Source organism: Kogia breviceps, chromosome 6, assembly GCF_026419965.1.
Source record: "Kogia breviceps isolate mKogBre1 chromosome 6, mKogBre1 haplotype 1, whole genome shotgun sequence".
Lineage (NCBI taxonomy): Eukaryota > Metazoa > Chordata > Mammalia > Artiodactyla > Physeteridae > Kogia > Kogia breviceps.
Window position 1 is genome coordinate 20621276 of NC_081315.1, and position 26711 is coordinate 20647986.

Here is a 26711-nt window from a genome sequence, read left to right on the forward strand (position 1 = left end):
CGGGGCGGAGCTTGGCGGATGGCTCGTGACCCGGTGAGCCTGCGCTCGGCGAGAGGTGGGCGCGCGCCGGCGCTGCTGCCTGGGAGTGTGTGTGAGGCCACCTCTCGTACTTGGCGGCCCGGAGCGCTTATCCTCGTGGCTGTCGCCAGTGTCTTTACGTGGCGAGAGACCAGGTTTTTGCAGAGAAGGTGCTGAGTTGGGAACGGGCCCATCTCTTTCATCTCCATCGTTCCCTGCAGTGTGCTTGTTTAAAGCAGAGTAAGTCATCGTTATCTAAGGCACTGTGTATCAGGCCGTCCTAGCTCTTGGCTGGGTTTTACCCACATCGTGTGGGTGTGACTGTGTGGGAGAGAAACACAGACATGCACATAATATGTATTGTGGTTTTATTTAGCAACAAAATTAGAAAATAAACTCCAATCCTATAGGAGAGACTTGACCTATCATGGGGTCATTTGAGGTCACCTCCATTACTACGGGCCTGGAGGCTATTTAGTTTTCTGAAGTTGAAGGAAAGATACCTTTGCTAGTATGATTGACCAAAAATTAGAAAATGAAATTTAATGAATATATGTAACATTCTGTACTTAAGTTCCCTCCTTTACAAAATAGAACCCAGAACTCGGGATTTCACATCTAAAGGATGAAAATTTCCAGAATGCAGTCAACACTTGGAAGATTTTGTTGGGTTCTGAGCTTTACAATGTAAGTTGGGATATTGGTAAACCAGACACAGGGACTGATTAGGATGATGAGGGGGGAAAAACCATATTAATAAAGCAAACATTGAATTCATATGTCCTGACTACCAGGGAATGTAAGCACGAATTAAGATAATTTTGAGGTAAATAGGGCTGCTTAGCTTGGAGCAGTCTGGAGATCTATGGTAGCTGACTTAAAATACAGTATTTGAAAGGCTGACCAGCGGAAGAAAAATAAGATTTATTCTGTGTAGACCAAAAGACAGAACTAGAGCCAAATTAGTGATAGTTATTCGAACATGGATTTTAGCTCCATGTTCAAGGAATTTTTTTCTTTAATTAGAGAATACTTTACCAAACAAATATGGTGCTTTGAGAGCTATCCCCTCTCGGAGATTAAAAAGAAAAAAATTCAGTGTCTGGAGGTGGATAGATTAAAATGCGATAAACTAGATGACTGTTCTAAATCTAGAGATTCTTTGCATAATGGTCATAGACATTTGCTCTTGACAAATGGATTGTGAGATTTTAACATTTTTAGATGTTAAGGGGTTTGATAGAAAGCATGTAATTGAATAGAAAGAGTGGTAACTGAGTAATAAACATTAAAAAGAAATATCTAAACATAGGAACAACATAAAAGTAACAAAATGAAAAAACTTTCAAATCACATGTTTGTAAACATCAAAGTCTTCTGTTGATTTTACTAGTTTATTCTGATAAGATTGCAGCAATTACGTAAAATTTTGCCTTTTTCTCCCCTTATCATTTCTTTTACTGAAGTACTTTACATATTTTAATGTATTCCTTATCTTGTTCTAACAGCTACATATGTATATAATCTTATTATAGATTAGCATCACAGTAGGCCTAACCATTCCCCTGCAGCTGGAAATTTGGAATGTTTTTATATATATATTTTATTCATAATGTTCAGTGGTAAGTAGCTCTGTACCAATTGTTATTTTTTCCTTCTTTGAATTTTACCCTTGAATATATTCACTAAATGGTAATACCAGGTCAAAAGGATATGATCATTTTGTGACATTTGTTCCCAGTTGCCAACTTACCTTAAAAATTTGCATAAATTAACAGCTGAGTTTTTAATAGTCGAGAAAGAAAAAAGTCCTCTTGCTCCCAGGTCAGTCCAGTTTAACCTGAATTGATGTGTGTTGATTCTGATTGTAGCTGGTTTTATATTAGCTTCAATTTTCTGTAAATAGAGCATAGTTGAAGCAGATTGGATAGTACGATATTTGATTTAGTGACTAGAAGATTTTCAAGCCTTTTTTTTTTTCTTCTCAGGGCTTCCTACTGTCAACAAATATTTAATTCCTATTAAAGGCATTAAGGAAACTCAACCTAAACCTTTTCCCTCTTGAATCAATAATTTATAGTAGTTTCTTCTTTAAAGCTATTAAATAGTTAATGTGAAGACCAATTCTCAGAAATAATGACAACTCTGATAAATATCTTTATAGTGCATTATTTAACTTAAGTCCCATTACAATGGGACAATTTAGTTCTCGTAGTGTCCATTTATTTAGGAAACGTTAACATATTTGTAATAACTGCTTTATGACAAAAATGAGATAGTATGGCACTGGACAATGAGAGTATAACAGTTGCAGAATCTGTTTTGGAGCACTATGAAAGACAAACTTCAATGACCAATTTCCTCCCTGGGTCTCGCCTCCTGATTAGATGGTAATACCTAATGACATTTGGCTCTCTTGAATGAACTTCTTGTAGAATCCATCTTAGACTTTTTTTTTTTTTGCTGAAATTAAAACCTGGAAGATAACTTTTCAATATAATTGTTTAAAATGTCTACCAGACCAAAAATATTTTCATTTTCTATCTATGACAATTAGAGCAAAAAAAAAAGTTTCGGTTCACATTATTGTTGCCTGTTTTTCCTTCCCTATTTAGACCCAGTGGTTTTTAAAAAGCAATGGACTCTCTCATGATGACTCTGCATTCTTAGTAAACACTTGAAGATCCTTAATTACTATGCAGTATTTATAGATAGCCCTTATCTATCAGAAATGCCTTATCTATCTTTGTTTAGGTTACATTGTTAAGAGTGAGGCTTTTAAGGTAAATTAGTATAATTCTGCCCTTTGAAAGTATAATGTATTCAAATACATTGACTTTTAAAAAAGCTTTCCCTGTCATATAAACTTGTAAAATAGAATAACAAAACTTCCCATTCAAAAGTCAGAAAAGTTTATATCTAGATTTAAAAGCTAGCTATGAAACTTTGAATATAGTAGTTCTACCCCACTTAAACTAGTTAGCTGTTTTAAAACGTAATGGTTTTGCTCCTAAAGACAAAGCAATGAATCCTAAGACTATAATAATATTTTTCCCAGAGTAACACAAACATGTCAGAGCTAACCCTTCAAGGGCATTAGCTCTAGAAAGGACCAGTTTTGACCAAAGAATTTAAGAAATGGAACAGAGTTGAAAGCATGTTCATAGCAGCCTTATTTATGATAATCCCAAACTGTAAGCAACCTAAGTACCTAGCAACAGGAGAGTGGATAAACGAATTATGGTATATTCATAGAGTGGAATACTGATTAGTAATAAAAAGGAACAAATTAATGATCCACTGGATGAATCTCAAAAATTTTATATTGAGTGAAAAAACCTTTGGGTATAGGAATCAGTGGTGGGGAGATAGACTAGAAAGGGGCAGGAGAATACTTTCTGGGGTGATGGAAATATTTTACATATTTTTACACATTTTCAGTGGAGGCTACAAGTGTGTATTTCATTGTCACAGCTCAGAGCTAAACACCTAAGATCTGTTTATTGTATGTAAATTTTCCTCAATTATTTTTTTAAAGAAATAGAACAAAAGGTGAGTTTTCTTAATAAGAAAGGGTAATAAAACATTAAGTTCAAACTAAAGAGTTGCATTTATTAACATGTAAATAATAAAGGTTATTTCTGAAAGATTGAAGAATTTTATTTTAGAAAACTTATATTTTTGAGAATTTGGGAAAATATTTACATAGTTACTATAAGTTGTAAAAGTTTTTTCCCCTTTTCCTAGGTAGACCGACTGTATTTAAAAGTCATTGTAATTAAAGATTATACTAGCCTTTGTGGAGAACAATTTTGATGTCATTAAAACATTTTCTTCTATGTAACCACCCTGCAATTTAGAATTCCTCAAGTCATCAAGTATTTATTGAGCACTTACTATGGGCCAGGCAATGCTCTAAATACTGGGACACTGTTGTATTTATAGTCGTGAGTGGAAAAAAGATTTTTTAATTGATTATTAATTTCATTTTATTGGCCCTTTGGTCCTGAATAGTCTATATTAGGTTTTAAGTGGTAATAGTAATGCCATGCATTAAAAATATTTTACTTTCATCTTTCTGTAGTTCAGAAATGAAGTCATTTCTATGTTTTACCAATAATGATACATAATAAAATGTTATGAAATTATCAGCAATCAAGTTGCCAGTATTATTTTTATGGTATCATTATATGCAACCTTTTGAAAAAGGAAAAAAAAATACAGCAAAATAGAAATACAACAAAATGTTACCAACTCTTGACTGGTGGGATTAAAAGTTATTTTATTTTTTGCAACTTTTCTAAATTTTCAAATTTTGTAAAATAAATTCTATTTCTGATAATCCTAAAACAATTTAAAAGTGTACGATATAAAATATACATTATACCTAACAGTTAGTAGGTAATAGATTTCCCTTCACAGTACCTACAGTAGCTCAATACATATCAAACAGGTTCATAGGAAATAGCCAATCTTAAAGGTTGTTTTTTAAATTTCTTGTTTGATTTTTCTGTATTTAATATTTATTCACCAAAAATCAGCCTTAATAAATGTAATTAAAATGATTTAATTGAGCTTTACAGACTGTATTATTTTCCTTTATTATCTTTTCTGTAGTTAAATTGAAGTTTGTCATCTTTAAAAAGTAGATTTTACTAAACGACTGTTATATAAATTGTTACTTTGTTGTAGGAAATAACTGTATCACTGTATTACTGTAGAGTAGTGTTTTACCAAGGAATTAAGTGTCGAAGGACAATGTTTTCTGAAGTAGATTTTAAAACAGTGTTAATACCATTTATTCCCTGAGATTTGTGGGTTAAGCTAGGAAATGCTAAACTTAAGGATCTAAGTTAATGTTTTCATCTTTACATTCTCATTCATTTACTTTTTTACTTTGAGTCACTTAACCTCTTGTGACTTCTTAATTTTGTAGTGTACAAAATAATACTTAATGTTATTCTACATTCAAAAAACATGTATTGAATATGTACTGTTTCAAGATACTATACTGGATGTTGGGGCCAATAACAATCTAAGATATTTATTGCCTGATCTAGAAAATAAGTATAAATAAATAATTACAGTACAATATGGTGAGTGAGAAGGGAACTGACATTTATGCTCTACATTCATTCATTCATTAAGTCACTCATTTAACATTTATGAGGTTTCTACTTTGTGCCAGGAAGTGTAGTACACAGCTCCTTTTCCTATAGGCTCCTGGAAGAATCAACTTTATAAACAGATAACAGTAGTATGATAAAAGAAACTGCAGAAAAGGGGCTTGGAAGCCAAGGAGGGAGTGATTAATTTTGCTTTGGGAAATGAAGAAAGATTTCTAGAGGAGGCATATTTGACCCTAGTTTTAAATGGTCCACATAATGAGTCAGGACACAGATAGAAAGGCATGGCAGACAGAAGGAATTCCTTAGGCAAAGGACACAGGAAACCTGTCACTAGGTAATAAGTAGCTTTGGCTGGCTTCAAGTACATGAGGGATGGGATATTTGTGGGAGTTGAAACTGTCAAAGTAGCCTTGTCATGTTATAGACATGGTACTTTATAGAAACAGTGGTCTATAGCAGCACTATCCAAAAGCCTTTCTGTGATGATAGAAATGTTCTCTGTGCTGTCAAATACGGTAACCACCAGCCACATGTAGCCCTTGAGCTGCTGAAACGTGACTGGTGTGTCTTAGAAACTGACTTCTGAATTTTACTTAATTTATTTAAATAGCCACATGTGTATTAATTGTGTTTTTTATTTTCTATATTTTATGATACTTGGACATCTTGGGGGCCTTGCTGGCCAGGGAGAACTTGCCCCCTCCAAGGACTAGCTAATGCCAGGAGATAGTAAACTACTTGCCTGTGAGCATACTTTTCATATGCAAACCAACCAATCCAAAGCCTACACTCCAACCACTTCCTTTATCTAACTCTCACTTACCAAGCCAGTATTTCCTCTGCCCTAAATCGCCCAGGGCCAGATATGAGACAACTAGGGACCACCCCTATAGCCCAGAGCCCACTGAACTTATTCAAGCCAGCCAATCCTAAATGTTTACTCTGCCCTACCTTGCCTTTTCTGTAGAAACCACAATAAAAGCTTGTGCCCTTTCACCTTCTGCCTGACCTAGCCTCGTACTTCCCCATGTGCTCCTGGGTGGCACAGTGTGCCCCCTCCTCTTGGGAAGTGTAAGTAAGCTTTTCTTTCAAGGCAGTTGTCTCCATGTCTGTCATCTTACCATACATGATTAAAACAAAATACTGGGTACAAATCAAAACAGCGTGGCTAGTGGTTACTGTATTGGACAGCACAGATCTGTAGGTAGACCCTCCCCCGCAAGAAACAGTTATTTGTCATTTCCAGAACTTTAATTCATTCAAAAGATTTACGTGGAGTCTTTCCACTTTTGTTATGAGAATAGAACAGCCAGCTTGACCGGCAAGATCTTATCGTTACAGAATTTCATTCTGGTGCCTAAAAGATTACATCCCCAAAGATTTCTACTATATAACATTGTCAGGTTTAGTTAGCAAAATATTTTTTCAGGGAGTTGCTCCCATCTCCATAATCTTAATAAAAACTACCATTTATCGTGTATCCTCTCTGTGCCAGGCACTCTTACAGGTGCTATTCATACGTAAATAGGTTGATTCGTCCACAACTCATAACAAACCTTTGGCATGGTGTTGTATCAAAAATAATTTCATTTTGGGAGAGTTAATATTAAGCTAGTCTTTGAGTAGTTTTACTGAGAGAAGAACAGATAAAAGTTTAGATCTGTTGAATTTCATTCATAGTGATTGAGAACAGGCTTTGTACTTACTGTCGTGGACTAAAACTGCTTAAGCTACAGTTTACGCACATGAAAAATGAGAATAATAATGGTGCCTACCAAATACAGTTGTTTAAACTAACACAGTGTTAAATGAGGTAATACAGCTGCACACTTAGCATAGTCTGTTCATTTATCATTAACATTTATTAGTATGCCTTAGCACATGACCTTCAGTTTTTCTCCACTAAGCTATTTCTAAATAGTGCTTGTTAGCAGATATCAGGTTAGCACTCAGTGAAGGATGACAAGTGATAACTCTTTAAAGGCAAAGGATTCCCTGCAGAGCCCAGCAGAGGCAGGGTACTAGCCAACATTTGATAAATACATGCTGAGACAATTATCTTGGCTTCTTGGTGTGTTTGTTTCCACAGGCATAGGAGAAACATATCATTTATAAGTGATATAAATTTCATTTATATCACTTATATTCCTTATCCCCCTAAGACAGTGCTGAGTACTACAGAAGGCTTTCATGAACACTTACGGAATAAGATGTATCTAATGAGAATATTCAGGATGTGAAAATTTCGACTAGCTCTTTAAAATAGCTTTTACACAACATTTAGGTGTTTCTTTAGGAATCACCATGCCTTACCAAAAAATGTAAATTAAAGCATTGAAGACATGTTCTTTCTGAAATTATAAATCAGTGGTAAGCTATTATAGGATATTCTGTTGTATGATTTTAGACATGGTAGAAATGTTTTCTAAACCTATAAAATATATCACATTGAATTTTGTTTATAATTATGGTGATCATAATTCCTGAAATAAAACTAAACACAAATATACTTAGGGATAATGAGATAGGATATTTGGTAGAGGACCCATTTATGAAAATTTTGTTTTCCAGTTTCAAAAGTCTCAAGTCAACCCACAAATAAAATAAGGTGGTCCTAGGTATAGGTGCCGTATTCACAGTTTTACAGATAAGTTAGATAGTTAAGAAATTAAAGTGAGAAGTGAAGAATAGATTTAAAAATAAGCTCAAAGATGAGACATGCTATTTGAGTTCTTTTTTAAAAAAATTTTTATTTTTTAATTTGTTTTTACAGTAGGTCCTTGTTGGTCATCTATTTTATTTTATTTATTTATTTTTATTTTTTTATTTTTTTGCGGTACACGGGCCTCTCACTGCTGTGGCCTCTCCCGTTGCGTAGCACAGCCTCCGGACACGCAGGCCCAGCCATGTGGGATCTTCCCGGACCAGGGCACGAACCTGTGTTCCCTGCATCGGCAGACAGACTGTCAACCACTGCGCCACCAGGGAAGCTCTGGTCATCTATTTTAAACATGGCAGTGTACATGTCAATCCCAATCTCCCAATCCATCCCTATTTGAGTTTTATTACAGGAGCACGCAGACTTTAACAAATCTGTACATGTTTAGTTTCAGAATGGCTTCGGTTATTGCCTTTCCTTGGTGTACTTGCACTACTTGGCTACCTTGCGGTCCGTCCATTTCTCCCGAAGAAAAAGCAACAGAAGGATAGCTTGATTAATCTTAAAATACAAAAGGAAAATCCCAAAGTGGTGAATGAGATAAACATTGAAGATTTGTGTCTTACTAAAGCAGCTTATTGTAGGTGTTGGCGTTCTAAGACGGTAAGATGTCCATTTACATGTCCACTAAAATTTTGTGCAGTTAAAATGGTTTTGCTTCTTAAATCCCCAGTTTTGCAGTCCTGTGAGATTAGAGATTTTTTCATTTTTTCATAGTATTCAGCACAAAGTCTACTCTAAATTAAAGGTCGCCTCTTATGATCGCTGTATTTCCTACATTAGAAAAGTTAGACCAGCACAGAAACTTGGTTGGACAAATTACTTAATCTTTATTACTCTGATCGTCAGGTGTTTTAAAATCTGATAATATATCAATATCACAGAAATTTTTGAGGATTTAGTGAGATGATGTATGTACAGTGCCTTGTATGTAGTATGAGTTAGTAAATGGTAAGTATTATGGATGATTTTTAATGTGGAAATTAAAAATGAGTTTGATGGATGCAACTAGAGATTATCTTACTAAGTGAAGTAAGTCAGAAAGAGAAATAGATATTGATACCGTATGATATTACTTATATGTGGAATCTAAGGTATGACAAATGAACCTATCAATGAGGCAGAAACAATCACAGACATAGAGAACAGACTGGTGGTTGCCAGTGGGGAAGGGGTTGGGGAGGGGTGGAGTGGGAGGTTGGGGTCAGCAGATGCAAACTAGTATATATAGGATGGCTAAACAACAAGGTCCTACTGTACAGCACAGAGAACTATTCAATATCCTATGGTAAACCATAATGGAAAAGAATATTTTTTAAGAAACGAATGTATGTATGTGTATAACTGAATCACTTTGCTGTACAGTAGTAATTAATACAACATTGTAAATCAACTATACTTCAATTAAAAATAATAAACCAAAAAAAGGAGGAGTTTGGAGTGATAAATTATAAGTAGTTGATGAGATCTAGTTTAATCATAGGCTATGTGAGGCTTTAAATGTTCGTCATCACATCCTTTGTAATAACAAAATCTTAGAAACAGTCTAGATATCTGATAATAGAGGAATGATTAAAGTATGGTATAATACAAGTGATGGGATATTAGGAAGCTATTAAAAAAACATGTTTTTTTAAAGAATATCTAATAACATGGGAGCATGATGTAATAGAAGCTAGAAAAGCATATTATAGTATGATCTCAATTTTGCTTAAAAAAATGAGTACACAGTAAATACAGAGGAAAAAATATACCAAAATGTTAATTATTGTTACCTATGAGTAAGTTTTAAAAAATATTTAAAAAGTATTTTTAAGTGTTACAGTGTGTATGAGTTTTATAGTAAGCAAACATTATGAAATAATTTATTTTGAATTTAGATTACATCCTTTTAAAATTTTAAATAAGTGATGAGTTGAGCTCAGATTTAGAGCTTTATAGAAAATAAGAGCTTATTTTGATGCCCTTTTATAACTATTGTATTAACTTGTTTGGAATCATCCAAAGCTTTTTATTTAAAATCTACCAAATAATTAAATACTTAAATTTGTTAGATTTGCTGTAGTATTGGAATGTAGTTAGGTTAGACAGAGAATATATCTGTTTCTCAGGAAAGCTATCTGATGTGTTTCTCCCCCCAAAGTAATGGCCTTTTCTTTATAAGAGCATGTCACAAGTATTTCTATTTATTGAATCATTTAAAGAATAACACTTGTAATTTTTTTCCTTTTTAGTTTCCTGCCTGTGATGGTTCACATAATAAACACAATGAATTGACAGGAGATAATGTGGGTCCACTAATACTGAAGAAGAAGGAAGTATAATAGTAATGAATTAGAATGGGATTCAATTGTGTGCTGTAAAAACTTATAACAATATTTTTCCATTCTTTGTTTATAGAAGATCTTTCAAATGGTGGTCTTAATTATTGCTACTGGTTGAATAATTATTTCTGCCAATTTATTTTCTTGTTACACTACTGTTTATATTTGATACTTTGTATATTCAAACAGTCATTTATATAAAAATTAAATTGTGCAACCCTTTCATTCTGACTTCAAAGAATTAATGTATCTTCCTACAATAAAACCAACATTTTAAAATTTTAATTGAGAAAGCTTTTGGTAATGAGTCCAAAGCTGTTTGTTTGAGTGTCAATATTTTCAAAAGAAACTGTACTTTAAAATTTTCTCTCTACATTATTAAATATATTATTTTTTAGTGCTCTTCTGTTTTGATCATTTGAAGTGATTTTCCCCTTTTTGGCCTTCCATATTCCATGCTTTTTAGATCAATAAGAAAACTATTGCTGTCAAGAATTGCTTGAGTTTTCAAAGATAAACTCTTTACTTTATAAATATTGTTCTCTATAAATATGAATATCCCAATTTCAGAAAAGACAGGAACTGGGTATAAAAAGTTTCAACAAGAAACAATTATTTACATTATAAAAGACTTGTTTACTTTATAAAAGACTTGTTTGTGTCTGTTTACATGTGTTGTGTGTATGTCTGACTCAGTGACAAGGTGGGGTGGCAAGAACACAGCTAAACCTCCTGAGCTGCTGCAATTTGAAGGTCAATTAAAAATAAAGTAAATCTGAATTTATCTTAAGATGATAACAGTTCAGTGTTCAAAACGGAGTCTGTATGAACATTTTTCTCTTTATTCCAGTGTATACCAATCAAACATAAAATACAAAAGGCTTGCAAAATAAACTTACTGGAGAATCTTTAAAACTTGTAATTTTTTAGCCTAAGAGTCTATTTAATTTCATATTGCAATTCTTATATTAATAGCTATCCTTAAGTCTGTCTGTTAAAGCTACAGTCCAGTCAGTTCACTGTGCTTTCTTTATATATGAAGAAGGTTTGGGAGGCAGACATATTTAATTCTTCCAGTGATTATCAAAGCTAATAGTTGCTGAGCACTTATATGGAACAGACACTGCTCTAAGCATGGTACGTGGATGTTTGGTTTATTACATGTATCAAAGCTTCTGTTATGTGATCCTGATTTTCTTGAGAACAACGGCAGGAATTTTAAAGGTAGGGTTAGAAATGTAGGTGTGGTTTTGAGAAATTTTACAAGCTGTATGTACAAAATTGTTGCTCTTTCCTCTCCTCACCTGCGAGTAGGGAGAAATATAACATTGCTCTCACTTTGGCTCTGGGTATTTTTTCCCTAAGACCTTTTCTTCAACACCCTTAAGGGGCTTCACTGTCAGATTAACCAATTATTTTTCCACAGTTGATCACAAGACTTGGAAAAAATCCTCCTCATCAGAAGTTTGGATGTCCTGGTCTGTGGTCATGAAAAAGCATTCAGTGCAAATCAGAGCAACATGGCTTTGTACATGTTCTAGTGGTTCCCACTCTTAGATTTTACGGAAGGTAAAATTTTCCCCAAATGTGGAGACTAAAGTGACATTATCAATGTTAAAATTATTAAGTAAGAACATTTTAAAAGTTGAAAACTATCTGATAAAAGGTAATTTTAACATCCCAAGGGTAAGAAGGTTTTACTCTCAATAAGGTTTTTTTCTCCCCACATTTTCAATTGTTAAAATTTGTTGAAGAGTTTTACCCAGATATTTTCCCACATGTGCAACTTCTTCAGAAGCGTGGGGCTGGTAGCAAGCTGTTATTTTAACTAACCCTTTACATAACCATTATTACTAGTTGCCCTCACTTCCTCTTGTAAATTCACAGAATTCCATCACATGTGCCTTAAAAAATTGACATCTAATTGAAATCTAACTGCATCTGAATTGATACAGCAGAAGATAGCTCTAGAAATACATATCTTAGGTCTCTAGAACCTTTAAGAAACAGCTGTATTGTTACAGTGTCACGTTATGATCATTTTGAGGACTGCTACACCTGACCCAGGGAACTACTCATTGCCTTACTCAGACGTGAGCACCACCATTACATAAGTAGGTTTTCAAAACTGTTGAGCAGGCTTGAGGTATTAGTGATTCATTCATATTGGTAATTAAGCAAGTCGTATTATGGTAAGCATGTTACAATTCAGCTTTGAGTTCAGTGCCTCATATGATGATTCATTAAATTACATTTGTATTTTGTAATCTAATTTGTTAAGTTTATGGGAAGCTAATTAAGCCAGCTGCTGATCTATATAGTTCTGTCTTCCTTACTGTGATCCCACAGTCTTGCATTAGAAACGTGCTATTAGACCCTTCCTCTGCAAAGAGAGTTTTAAAATTTTTAACAGGGTTCTTAAATTATGATGTATATTTTATTTACTACTTACCAGAAACATCTAATTGCAATTTACATGTTTAGAATTCAGTTGTGGAGCATCACCAATCTGGAGAAGACCAGGAGACCTGTTACTAACACTCACGTACTTTACTGAGAAGTGAGGGCACTCAGGTCCCCATCTTCAGCGTTTACGTGTTCTTATTTCACACGTGATTGTAATAAGTTTGGTTATCTGACTTCTGCTCCTAAACAAATCATAAGTATTGATAGGGTCCTGCTGGAAGCAGGTAAACAAAATGTGACAGCTGACAGCAGGGGAGGGAACCAAAAAATAAATTTAATGTGAACATTAAAAGGATGGCAGGGGGCTTCCCTGGTGGCACAGTGGTTGAGAATCCGCCTGCCAATTCAGGGGACACGGGTTCGAGCCCTGGTCTGGGAAGATCCCACATGCCACGGAGCAACTAAGCCCGTGCGCCACAACTACTGAGTCTGTGCTCTGGAGCCCGTGAGCCACAACTACTGAGCCCATGTGCCTCAACTATGGAAGCCCACACGCCTACAGCCCGTGCTCCACAATGAGAGAAGTCACTGCAATGAGAAGCCCGTGCACTGCAACAGAGTAGCCCCCGCTCTCCAGAACTAGAGAAAGCCCGTGCGCAGCAACGAACACCCAACACAGCCAAATATAAATAAATTAAATAAATAAATTTAAAAAAAAAAAAAAAGGATAGCAGCTTGAAACAACTTTATATAGGGTCCTGCACACCACAGTCCTTGAGACCATCACTGTTAGCAAATAATACAAGTGACGTTGAATGATGAATTGAATCAAGTAGTTTATGGTATGTAAGAAGGCAGAATTATGTGTTGCATTTGGTGATACCAATTTCCACTTCAAATAGTTAAAAGCTGAGGGCTTAAAGTGGTTTATCCAGGTGGAAAGTTTATGCAAAAATACCTTGAATCGTTCCTTGATTATTTGAAGACTTTATCATAGGAAGGTTTTCATTCAGTTGAAACACTTTTCAAGTTTAATGACTGTAACTCACTACCTAGTTTAGTTTGTTAAAGTATGAGGAAAACTAAAGGAACAGGGATTGAAACCACGTAAATCAAGTTTGATGACCTCCTCCACCTTAGGGAGGATTACAAATCATGTGTAAAAATCATTCAGCCCCAGTTCCGTGACTGCCCCACTGCCTTGCTGGCCGTGCAGTCCCTTTGCACCAGAGCTGGGATTGTAAAAGCCTCTCAGAGCTGTTGTTTTGTTTTACCTAGGCTGCATCACCTGATATCCTTTAGTGTGTCATAGTAATCTTTTACTGGAAGCTCACTTTATCATGTTCAGAGTCATCTATTATCTTTTGCAGGAAACCATTTTAGTAAAGTCATGTAGCAAGCATTATTTTTATATAAAAAGTAGACTTCATATTAATCATTAGCAATTGCATTGTGCAATTTTCTATTAGTTATGGTGGGGTTTTTTTGTTTGTCTGTTTTTTGGGTTTTTTTGGCCACGTGGCATGCAGGATCTTGGTTCAACCAGGGATTGAACCCATGCCCCCTGCAGTGGAAGCGTGGAGTCCTAACCACTTGCCTGCCAGGGAATTCCATTTATGGTCTTGAAGGACACTGAAAATCTGTTCAGAGGCAAATCTGTGTCATTTGGTCAGAGATGACATCACTTTCTAAGTTTCCTTTGGTTTTAATGCTTGATTCTTTGCTTACAAAAAGTATATCTGTGACTCCATTCTCTTAGAACACCGTTCTCAAATAGATCAGCCACAATATTTACAAATTACTGATGTCTATTATAAGGCTGTAATTTTCCAAAGTAATATAGAAAGGGAAAAGGGTAGTAAATTTCATAATTACAGAGATGAACCCTGTAATAGAAAATAAAAATGTCAGCAAACAATTCACTAAATTTTCAAATTTCCTGTAATTTTCCATTAGTATCCATCATAAATTCCTCTGCATTATCATACTAAAGATATGAATCAATAACATCCATTCAATAAATTTAAGATAGAAGTACAAAGTCTTCAACTGTGTTGAATGCTGCCAAGAAGCAGCCTTCAGGAAAACGAATGAAATAAGATGAACTAGAAAGATGTTCACTTTAAAAATTATGCATGCAACCGTGTAGCAGCACGGGTTGATGCTACAGAAAAAAAGAATCCGCCTGCCAGTGCAGGGGACACGGGTTTGATCCCAGGTCCGGGGAAATCACCCATGCCACGGAGTAACTAAGCCCGTGAGCCACAACTACTGAGCCTGCGCTCTAGAGCCCGAGAGCCACAACTACTGAAGTCCACGCACCTAGAGAGCCACAACTACTGAAGCCCATGCGCCTAGAGCCTGTGCTCCACAAGAGAAGCCTCTGCAATGAGAAGCCCGAGCGCCACAACGAAGAGTAGCCCCCGCTCGCCGCAACTAGAGACAGCCCACGCGCAGCAACGAAGACCCAACGCAGCCAAAAAAACCCCACAAAAACCCAAAAAACCTGATAAACACAAAACACACACAAAAAAGAAAAAAAACCATAGACCAATCTCATCTATACATACAGATGAAAAAATTTTTAAAAAGGTTAATAACTATGGCAGAAAGGATTGTATTCCAGGAATTCAAGAGTGTTTTGATTTCAGTAAATCTATTAACACAATTACCCAAATGAATTAAGAGAAAATATGATCATATTAATAGATGCTAAAAGGCTTATTACTAAGATTCAGTAGCTATTCCTAATGAAGATTCTTGAGTAAGACGGAAATTGAAGGAAACTACTTAAACACAATGAAGATTATTTATGAAAAGCCTATAGGTATTTAAAAATCATAAGCTGTTTCAATTAAAATCAGGAACTAACAGGAATGGCTACTGTCATAAGATTATCTTGGAGGATGCAGTAACTGTTGATATGATTATACGCCTAGGAAACCACAGAGATTAGGAAAAACAGAATTAAAGAGGGATTTTTTAGTAAGGTATTTGGAAAAAAGATGAATACACAAAATTTAATGGCAGTAAACACTTTGAAATGCTAATGGAAGAAATATTTCATGCACAATAGCAAAAAAAAAACAAGTGGAATAAATTTACACAGAAAGGTATAAGACCTATAAGAAAAAAAAACCTACAAAAATGTTACTAAAAGCAATTGAACAAAATTTAAACATATGAAAAAATACTATTGTAAATATAAATCTCTTAAAATTAATAAATTCAATAAAACTCACATTAGAATCACAAGAGTACTTTAAAATTGGATTAAACTATATTAAGATTCATTTAGAGTCAGAAAATTCTACAAAAGCAAACAAAAAAAAAGAAAGAAACTTTACTACCAGATATCAGCATATACCATAGTCATTGGAATCAAGTCAGTTAATAAGAAAAACAACTGCACTAAATAAGAATAAGCAAGACTGATAGAAAAGAATTGAGATGAAAGTTTAATGTATGACAAATACGGTGTTTTCGTTCAAAGAGAAAACAAAGTTGGACTCCCAATTTTCACTAAGGGCTTTGATGTGGCATAAAATTATTTTTTAAATGATTATTGGGAATTCCCTGGCTGTCTAGTGGTTAGGACTCAAGGCTCTCACTGCCGGGGCCCTGGGTTCAATCCCTGGTCAGGGAACTAAGATCCCGCAAGCGGCACGGCACAGCCAAAAAAAAAAATTTTTTTTTTTTACTTTAGAAAGAGAGAGTTGGGGGGTGGGGGGGGGATGAAAAGAAGAGACTAAATACAGGGAAAACCTGTATTAACAATTTTTTGTGACAAAAGAGTTAAAGTCAAATATCAGTTATATGTAATACATATGGAGGAAATTGCAATGTAGGATACAAAGAGTTAATATCTATACTACTATGTATTATATAATATGAAGTGATAACATTTACTATAGAGCACTTACAAATGGGCAAGAAAAAGGCAAACAGAAACATGGGCAAATATAAAGACATAAACATAGAAGAGTAAATCCAAACGACCAAGATGTAGAAAATTATGTTCAAACTCACTAGTAATCAGGGCAATGCAAATAAAGCTCTAGAAGATTGTCAATTTATACCCCATTAGATAGATGGTCACATATAAAGAAGAGCAATACCTGTCACTGGTGGGAATTTTGCAGGAGGGACAACGTACTCCTATACATTGGTGGTAAAAAATACAGATGGTTATAGTCTTTTGGGAAAAAAATATATTCTTTGTCACAGTAAGCCTATAGAAATAAAATCAGTATGTATGCCCACGTATACATGTATTTTTTTATTGCAACATTGATCTTAATGGAAAATACACATTAGAGCTGTATTAGTTGACTCTATTTCTATGCCATAGTGATGGGATTATATATACTCTTATTTTGAGTATTGTGTGTGTATGTATATATGTTTGCATATGATTTTATGAGCATGAAGAAAAATGGGAATGATATATTCTAATGGGGATGACATCATTTGTCTAGAGATGGTAGGTAGAGTAAAGATGGGAATTTGGGTGGGAAGGGGAAGAGGAGAGAGAAAAGAGTAAGCAAACAGAAAAAAATACTAAATTCCATGTATGGCATCCCATTTGCAAATTATATAAATTAAACATTTGTACACACAAGAAGAAAGTTTAAAACATTAAATGGATTTGATATCGTGACGGTCATTTGATGACCTTACCCAGAGCATTTTTAGATAAGTGGAAGCAAAGAATAAAGTAAAATTCTTATTAGAACAATTTGAGTAATAAATAAATAGTAAGATAGCAGATGACTATAAACTGAAACTTCACCAAATAATACCAAAAAAAAGTAAAATATAATAAACGATGAGCAAAAAAAGGGGTAAAGAAAGTGACTATATGTTATGTATATGAGGCAAAGGTGGCCTCTGTATATTGGCCCATGGCTTGTTTATTTCTTTACAGAAGGCTGAGACCCATTAGCGCAAAAGCCCGCTGACACCAAACCAAAATGTACCCATCCACTTGTTTTAAACATAGTCCTAACAGAGTTTTAGAAATTTAGAGCTTGCCTGCTTTATATACCCTGTGAAACTGTGCCCAAAATCTGCTTGCCACAGGTAACATAAGCCTTGGGCTATAAAGACGCTAAGCTGCTGCTGCCCTTCAGAATTCTCTAACCCAGAGACTTCTGCCATGCTGCTGAGTGACATTATACATAAGCCCCCTAGACATAAAACCTCTGTCTCTGATGTCTCTTTCCGCCGGTACCCTTGTCCTCCTCTCCTCTATGGTGGCCTCATGCCTTAAGCCTCTGTATGGTGCTAGGGCCTTTCCCAACTTGCAAACCTTTAAAAGTAGAACCAAAATTAGAGCTTGTGTGCTCTACTGCCACCTCATGGTCATAAATTTTTCTTTGATCAGCCCTGAAACGCTCAAACTCACCCCACTTATACTACATAATAATAAAAGTAAAAATTCATCAGGAAGATACACCAGTGCTATAATTGTAGATACCTAATATATCCTCAAAATAAATAAAGCCAAAATGAATAGGATTACAAAGAGTAATTGACAAATGCACAAACACAGTGAGAGAAGTTAGTACATCATTTTCAGTAACTGACTAAATGGACATAAAATTAGTAAGGCTATATAAATTATATAGAACAATAATCAACAATTAAAGAATTTCTATTCTTTTCAAGCATACTTGAAATATTTACAAAAATTTAAAATACTTTTAGGCCTAAAAGTATCAAACTTTTAAACTGATATAGAGACTACAAAGTACTACTATTACAAATCAATAACAAAAGGTTATCTGAAAGAGATTTTAAAATTTTAGAAATTAAAAACATACTTCCAAATAATTCATGAAACCAAGAAGTAATTATAATAAAAATTAGAACATATTTAAAATTGAATGAAGATGAAAAGATTACAGACCAACAGATATGTAATAGCTGAAGCAGTATCTAGAGGGAAACTTACCAGAAGCAATTCACATTCACGGGAAGGACAACAGCCTACACTTAAGAGTCTATCCAAAGTCTATATTGGCTCTTCTACTCTATGTCATAATATAGTCCAAAGAAAGCTGGACCATCTGGACATTCTGTGGAACATCACATATGTTTGTTATATTGATCAGTAAAAACAGACTAAGAAGTAGTAAGTGTGTTGGACATCTGGGACACAGGCATCCCCGAGAATAAGAGAAAACTCTTTGAAGATTAAGAGACCTACCACATCAGTGAAGGTTTTAGGGGGGTCCAGTAGTCTGGGGTAGGTTTAAAATAAAGGACAAATTATTGTATGTCACGTTCCCACCATGAAGAAGGAAGTACAATACTTCACAGGCCTCTCTGGGCTTTGGAGGCAGCATATTCCGTAGTTAGGAAGACTGCTCTGACACATACGCTGAGTGACACAGAAGCTGCCAGCTTTGACAGGAGCTTAGAGCAGGAAAGTACTCTGCAACGGGTTCAGGCTGCGATACTAGCATCCCTACCATTTGGGCTATACAGTCCAGCAGACTCTCTGATATTGGAAGTGTTTGCAGTGAGAAAAGAGACCGTGTGGAGTTTATGGCAAACCTCATTAGGAAAATTACAACATAGATCTTTGGGGTTCTCTAGCAAGGCCATGCTATCTGCTGATAATTATACACTCTAATAGTTCCAGGCATGCTACTGGATCCACCTGACAATGGGCATTAAGGGACCATGTGGCTAGAACGTCCCATCATGAGCTTGGCTTTTTTAGACCTATCAAGGCATAAGGACAAGCTGGCCTAGTAGCAATCCATGATAAGCTAAAAGCAGCACATCAAGAATCAGGCACGAAAAGCCCTACAGGGTACAAGCAAGCAGTATAAGTATGTGGCCCAGGACCCCATTTCATCAAAAACTGTTGCAATATTTTCTCTCCATCAGCTTGCAACTATGGTTGTATAGGCATTCCCAAGTTGCTCGAGGAGGAAAAAGGCTAAATTTGGTCCATTGAAAGGTCATCTCAAGATGTGGATGCAAGCCAAAAATGGATCACTGCCTACTTTAGCTCTGGAAATATAGCAATAAGATGAAATTCTCCTAGTATGCAGAATTTTGGACTGTCCACCTTGTCATTCATTTTGCATGGAAAGAGAAGTGGCCCCAGGTAAGAATGTATCCAGATTCATGGTCAAATGACTTGGCTGGTAGGTTAGAGGTTGGAAGGAAAAAGTTCAGAAGATTGGAGACAAAGACATCTGGGAAAGAGGCATAGGGAAGGACCTATGGGAATACAGTAGACAAAAAAATATGAAGATTTTATATTACATGTTAACTCCCACAGAGGGTATCTACCAACAATCAAGTAGAGGAAATGATTCAGCCAGTTGATGTGAACCAGCTTCTTCCAACCTTAGTACTGGTACAACTGGTGCATAAATATGATGACAGGGATGGAAGCTATACAGAGGTCCAAACAGCAGAAGTTCCCACGGAACAAGGCTGATCTAGCCATGCTGCTGCTGAAGGCCCAAACTGCCAGCAACAGAAAACAACACTGATACCTCAATATAGCACCATCCTTCAAGGAGATCATAGAGTCATACAGTGACAAGTTGAATATATCGGCTCCCTTGCACACAGGAAGGAGAACAATTAATCTTGACCGGAACTGACACTCATTCTGAATATGGATTTGTCTTTCCTTCTCACATGGCCTCAACCTGCACCACTACTCAAGGGCTTACAGAATGTTTGATCCACCAACATGGAATCCTGTACATCACTGCATTGGATCGAGAAAAGCTCTTTACAGCACAGCAGTTGCAGCAGTGGACATGTGACAATGTGATTCAGTGATCTCATCATAAATCACAAACATCATAACAACTAGAAGCTGCCAAACAGAGTGAAAATGCTTTTAGAAGCCCTTCGGAGATACAAGAGCGGGTCACCAGCATATAGTCCCATATCTCCAGTAGAAAAAGGATCGATGGAGGAAGAATCAGTGACGTATTTACCATCAGTTCCAGAGATCTTCTTGGAAATTTTTGCTTCTTATCGCTGCACGTCAATGCTGTTATAAAATGGAAGCAGAGAGGAATATGCTTGACACCCAAGTGATCCACTGGGAGATCTCTAGGTAAAATCGTGTTCCATTTTAATGGCTCGATTTAAGTAGACAAGTGTAGTAGCCGTGGCTGAGCATGGCATTCTACATTCAGTTGAAAAGGAATGGAGACCTGGGCTCAGACAACTCAGGGGTGATGATCTGGGTCGCTCTACCGGGTAGTGACCGGGACCAGCCGAGGTGCTAGCTAAGGGTGAGAGGAATGTAGAAGAGACAGTAAGTACCTGGATAGCAGAGAAGGGAGATGATCAATTGAGGGTGTAGGGCCAGGTGCAGAACTAGGGGCTATATAGTTCATTCAGTGAACATTTCTTTTATACATCTCCCCAGCAGAAGAACCAGTCAGAATTCTGGAGGAGCTTTTCCTAGATAGAGTGAAATTATGTAAAGCAACAGATTCAAATGATACAGTAGTATGTATGGGGGTGGACAGTAGTATGTTCTGTGGTGTGTAGCCAGTATTCCTCTTTCAGGACTGAGGCAGTCGTTCCCCTGAGGGCTCCCCTGAGCGTTGTCTGTTGGGGGTTTACAACCAAAGCCCTCTGTAGGGAGTGCCCTCAGATAAAAGAAACTATGTAGTCCAAATTACACTCCCTCCCTGAGGGCAGTACATATCCAATGACTACTTGGTCGGAATTCATATTAATTGTTGCCAACAGAATTTTAAGTGATAGGCTGTTAGTGAAAGAAAAATAAAACTTGAGATGAGCTGATGAGAGCTTGAGAATGGAGGCTGTTGGTGAGAGGACATCATGATGATGTGGTTAGCTCGGGCCATTGAAATTCAGAGTGTTATTTGGGCAGAAGGCAACAGAGAGGTTGATATGAGGCCCAGACTGGGGCACTGGGCAGTAACAAAGTATCTGGGCTTCAGTTTTCTCATCTAGAAGAGGAAGGAGATAGACTAAATTGTCATCAGGTGTCCTCCAGCTCCTGTATTCTGTAATTCTAAAGTCCGCTGCAGAACATACAAACAGCACTGAGGGACAATACTTTAAATCTGTGACTGGCTTACTAATGGAAAATGATTATTTAATACAATGATACAGATGGTTATCCATAACCTAGAGATTCCTACATTTACAATTCAATTTACAATTGAATTGTAAATTTCAATTGGCAATAACTCATATGAAGAAGCACAGCCAAATACTCAGTTTTTATTAAACATAATATGGCCTTAACAACAATGCTCTTGCCAGTGGAGTATAATGTATAAATTAATGCAGTAGCAAGTAAAACAAAGTAGTGAGTATAACAAAAAAGTAACAGACTCACACACACACAGAGCACAAACTAGTGGTTACCAGTGGGGAGGGGGAAAAAGGGAGGAGCAAGATAGGGGTATAGGATTAAGAGGTATAAACTACTATATATAAAATAAATGAGCTACAAGGATATATTGTACAGCACAGGGAATATAGCCAATATTTTATAATAATTATAAATGGAGTATAATCTATAAAATTTTGAATCGCTATGTTGTATACCTGAAACTAATATAATATTGTAAATAACTATGCATCAAGTAAAAAAAAACAAGAATTTCTGGAAAAACCATACTCCAAAGAAAAGAAAATGTAATGTCTGCTAAAAACTCAATTTAATTTTTGCTCCATTTCTTTAAGGCACTAAAGCTAACACCCAATCCAAGGGCTGTGTGTAGGAATTTAGGGTAGCTATCCTTGGCAGGATGGTGGGAGAATATTTCAGACAGCCATCAAGATGTCAGGAGAAAAAAAAGCAGCCTTTAGGGTCAAGAAGGCATAGAGCAGAGCGCCCAAGGAGAGAAAGGAGGGAAGAATGCTTCAGGCAAGGTTTGTATAATTCATTCAGCGTACTATGCAGTCCCAGCTCAGAACTACGGCAAGGACACTGCTCATGCCTCCAGGAGCTGTTTGACAAAGAACTGTTTCCCCCACAGGCCTGCGTGCAAGTAGGAACAGCCCTGTCTTTTGTCTCAGAGCCTTGCCCACCAGGTATCCAACCATCGTATTAATGGGACCCTGCACGGCCAGTGCTCTGAGCCCTCACATGTCAAACTGTCTGGCCTCTAGGAAAAGTGCTTTTATGTCCTGGGTCCCATATGTGACCTAAGGAGACCACCAGACACCAGAGGGATTGATTGACTGAGAGAAGACCCCTGCACTGGAGCTTTGGAACTGGACTGCGGCATTCTACAGTGCCTTGAACCGGGGAGAGAGGCAAGCAGACATTTTTGTTACAAAAGAAACCAAATTGCGATATTGAAGGTCTTCATTACTCAAGGAAAATTGAGATTAAAAAGAAAACTTATGAAGTGAAGCCATTTAAAAAGATGGAAAGAAATGAATGTTTGTGACTTTATATTTAAAAAGAAATGACAAATTATGAAATAGTTTGTTTTAGCTTATGTTTAGAATAGGCTGTGAAGGCAACTCTTTTAAAATTCTTTGAACAAACAAAGAATAAATCAAATGTTGATTTAGCAGGCATAATTTTCTGAATAGATTGTCTAATAGTGTGATATAGCATCCTTGATTTCACTTTTGACTTTCACAGCACAATCATAAAGAGGACGTTTTTGAAACAAATAATACTATAAAGCTACTAAAATTAAAATATTCTGGTATTAGTAGATAAACAAATAAATCAGTGGAATAGAATAAGACTCCAGAAATAGTCTCAAGTATATATGGAAATTTAATATATGATAAACAAAAGATACCTCAAGTCACAGGGAGAAAAGGCTTTTTTTTTTTTTTTTTTTTTTTGCGTTATGCGGGCCTCTCACTGCTGTGGCCTCTGCCTCTGCGGAGCACAGGCTCCGGACGCGCAGGCCCAGCAGCCATGGCTCACGGGCCCATCCACTCCGCGGCATGTGGGATCTTCCCGGACCGGGGCACGAACCCGTGTCCCCTGCATCGGCAGGCGGACTCCCAACCACTGCGCCACCAGGGAAGCCCCAGAAAAGGCTATTTTAATAAATGGTACTTATTATGGGTGAATTGTGCCCCCCAAAAAAGATATGTTAAATCCTAACCCCCAGTACCTCAGAATGTGACCTTATCTGGAAATAGGGTTACGGCAGATGGAATTAGTTAGGGTGAGGCCATACTGGAGTAGGCTGCGCCCCTCATCCAATATGACTAGCGTCCTGATAAGAAGGGGAAATTTGGACCGAGAGACACACACAGAGGGAGGATGATGCAAAGACACATGGGGAGAATGCCACGTGAAGACAGAGGCAGAGATTGGAATGATGTATCTATAAGCCAAGGAACATCTGGGACCCTCCAGTGAGCTGGAAGAGGCAAGGAAGGATTCTCCCCTGGAGGCTTTGGAGGGAACAGGACTCTGTTGACACCTTGATTTTGGACTTCTAGTCTCCAGAACTGTGAGAGAATAAGTTTCTGTCGTTGCGAGCCACCCAGTTTGTGGTACTTTGTTTTGGCAGCTCTACCAAACTAGTACAGTATCAGATAACTAGATAACCATTTGCAAAAATTTAACATTGAATTCATACCTCACCTCGTATAGCAGGGTAAATTAGAAATGCATCAGATGGGCTTCCCTGGTGGCGCAGTGGTTAAGAATTTGTCTGCCAATGCAGGGGACACGGGTTCAAGCCCTGGTCCGGGAAGATCCCACATGCCACGGAGCAACTAAGCCCATGCGCCACAGCTACTGAACCCGTGTGCCTAGAGCCCATGCTCTGCAACAAGAGAAGACACCGCAATGAGAAGCCCACGCACTGCAACGAAGAGTAGCCCCTGCTCGCTACAACTAGAGAGAGGCCACATGCAGCAACGAAGACTCAATGCAGCCAAAAATAAAATAAATAAATTTATATATATAAAAAAAGAGAAATGCATCAGAGAAGTAAAAGGCAAAAGTAAAACTATACAAGTGCTGGGGAGAAAATGAGTGAAGTCCTTCCTGACTCTGAATTGATATCTAGATGCATGAAGGAAAAGATTCACATATTCAATGGTCTGAAAAGAAAACTCTTTTGCTTAACAGAAAAAGCACTGCTAGCAAAACAAAAAACAAAAGAAAAACTGGAGAAAATATTTGTAATTTATATCACAGACAATTGGCGATTCTCTCCTATATAAGGATCTTTTTAAAATAGAAAAGAGAGGGACTTCTCTAGCGGTCCAGTGGTTAGGACTTTGCCTTCCAATGCAGGGGGTGCAGGTTCGATCCCTGGTCAGGGAGCTAAGATCCCACATGCCTCTCGGCCAAAAAAACCCAAAGCATTAAAAAAAACAAAAAACCCCAGAAAAACCCAGAAGCAATATTGTAACAAATTCAATAAAGATTCCAAAAATGGGGTCCACAGCAAAAAAGCTTTAAAAAAAGTAGAATAAAATAGAAAAGAGAAATACCCCAAATCTGATGAATGGAAATAGGACATGAACAGATAGTTTACTGAAAAAGAAAGGCAAACAGCCTTTAAACCTATGGAAAGATGCCCACTCATTAATCAGAGAAACTTCAAGTTACACTGAAATACCATCTGTCATTTATCAGACTGGCAAAAATCCCAAAGTTTGACAATAAATGCTCTTGGTGTGACCCTAGAAAAGAATGCCCAAGTGTGAGCATGCACACCGACCCCCTCCCCCCCACAAGCGCTTGTTTTCGTTCATTGTGGGATTATTTATAACAGCAAAAGACTGGAAAGAATTTGCATCAGTAGAGGACTGCTTAAACTAATTATGACAGAGCCACAATGAAGCACTATTCAGTGGTAAATAGAAATGAGGATAATTTCGACGTACTGACATGGGACAGAAAAGTGTATATAGTATACTGCCATTTGTGTAATTAGACGGGGATATATTTCAAAGATAAATACCTATTTGTTTATATTTGCTAAAAGAAATACTGGAAGAAGAAACCAAAAACTAAATAAATGAAGTGGGGTGGAATTCTTAAGGGACAGGAAAAGAAGCAAGAGTTCTCCAGAAATGCCTTTCATACAGTCTTGACTTTTAAATCATATAAACGTTTTATATATTGAAAAATTATACTTAAATTTTGTTTAAAGGGAAATCTTAGCATGGGAAGCAAGTGGAAATAAATGAATCTAACTGTATATCAGTATATATATATTTTAGTAATTACATCAAGTGATTTTAAAATTTAGTACTCTTAGTGAATATCTTTGGCGAGATATAGTCAAGAACAAAAAGAACTGCAAAATATCTTAAACTTAATTCAGTAGTTTATTGTAAGTAATAATACTGCTGTTGTTATTTTGAAATTTTTTAACATAAGATAAAGCTAATTAATATGATGTTAATATTATTAGGAATCAAGATATTCAGTATAAGAGAAAATAGATAAGTTAGGCAAAAGCCCTATAAAGAAACATTTGAATTAGAAATATCAATTTGACCTCATATCTTTTATAGCTTTATTTTTTTTATGATGAAAAACTGTGATGACTTAGAAAACTTTATTTAACATATCTAGTTGTCTTATGGAAACTAATGTCCTATAATTGCATTCTTTTATATAACATTCACTTTTTCTCCTTATTAATTGTCACTGAAGGGATTTTGACTAAATATAATCAGTGCATGAACTATATTCTAAAATCATTGATAACACTAAAAACAGCACTGTTTTTATTCTACAGTACCTATTGAAAGTATAATGATTTCTAAAACATGCATTCCTTAGCAATGTTTACTGCAGAGGTCTAGATGCAATGATACTCCAGTAAGAGTGAACATCTTTGTCCTCCAGATTTTGGTTTCAAACATACCCATCCTCATGGAAAGGTACCAGTGTCTTTTGGAGAATACTTGATTCCAAGTCTGGAGTAGGGAAAATGCAATATGAATCTGGACAGCTTGCTATGCCTGAGAGGAACAAAGCATTCAAACATTATGGCACCATGTCCAAAGAGTGCAGAAACAAGTGTGAAGGGACCCAAGGGCCAAATGTGGGACAATTTGAAAATCAAAAAATAAATAATGATGGGCTGAAACACACTGTGTATTAAAAAGTCATGAATTGACATGAAAAGAATACAG

At 36.3% G+C, this 26711-nt stretch overlaps 1 protein-coding gene across 1 annotated transcript in view; it reads left to right on the forward strand.

The window, feature by feature from the left end:
* The window catches only part of CISD2 (CDGSH iron sulfur domain 2), an 11402-nt gene extending 297 nt beyond the window's left edge, over window positions 1-11105 (forward strand). Inside the window, exons 2-3 of the mRNA XM_059067326.2 lie at window positions 8255-8469; window positions 10101-11105. Of these exons, the coding sequence (XP_058923309.1) occupies window positions 8255-8469; window positions 10101-10190 (305 nt within the window). The 3' untranslated portion in view covers window positions 10191-11105. The remainder of the gene's footprint in view (window positions 1-8254; window positions 8470-10100) is intronic.
* Window positions 11106-26711: the final 15606 nt, after the last annotated feature.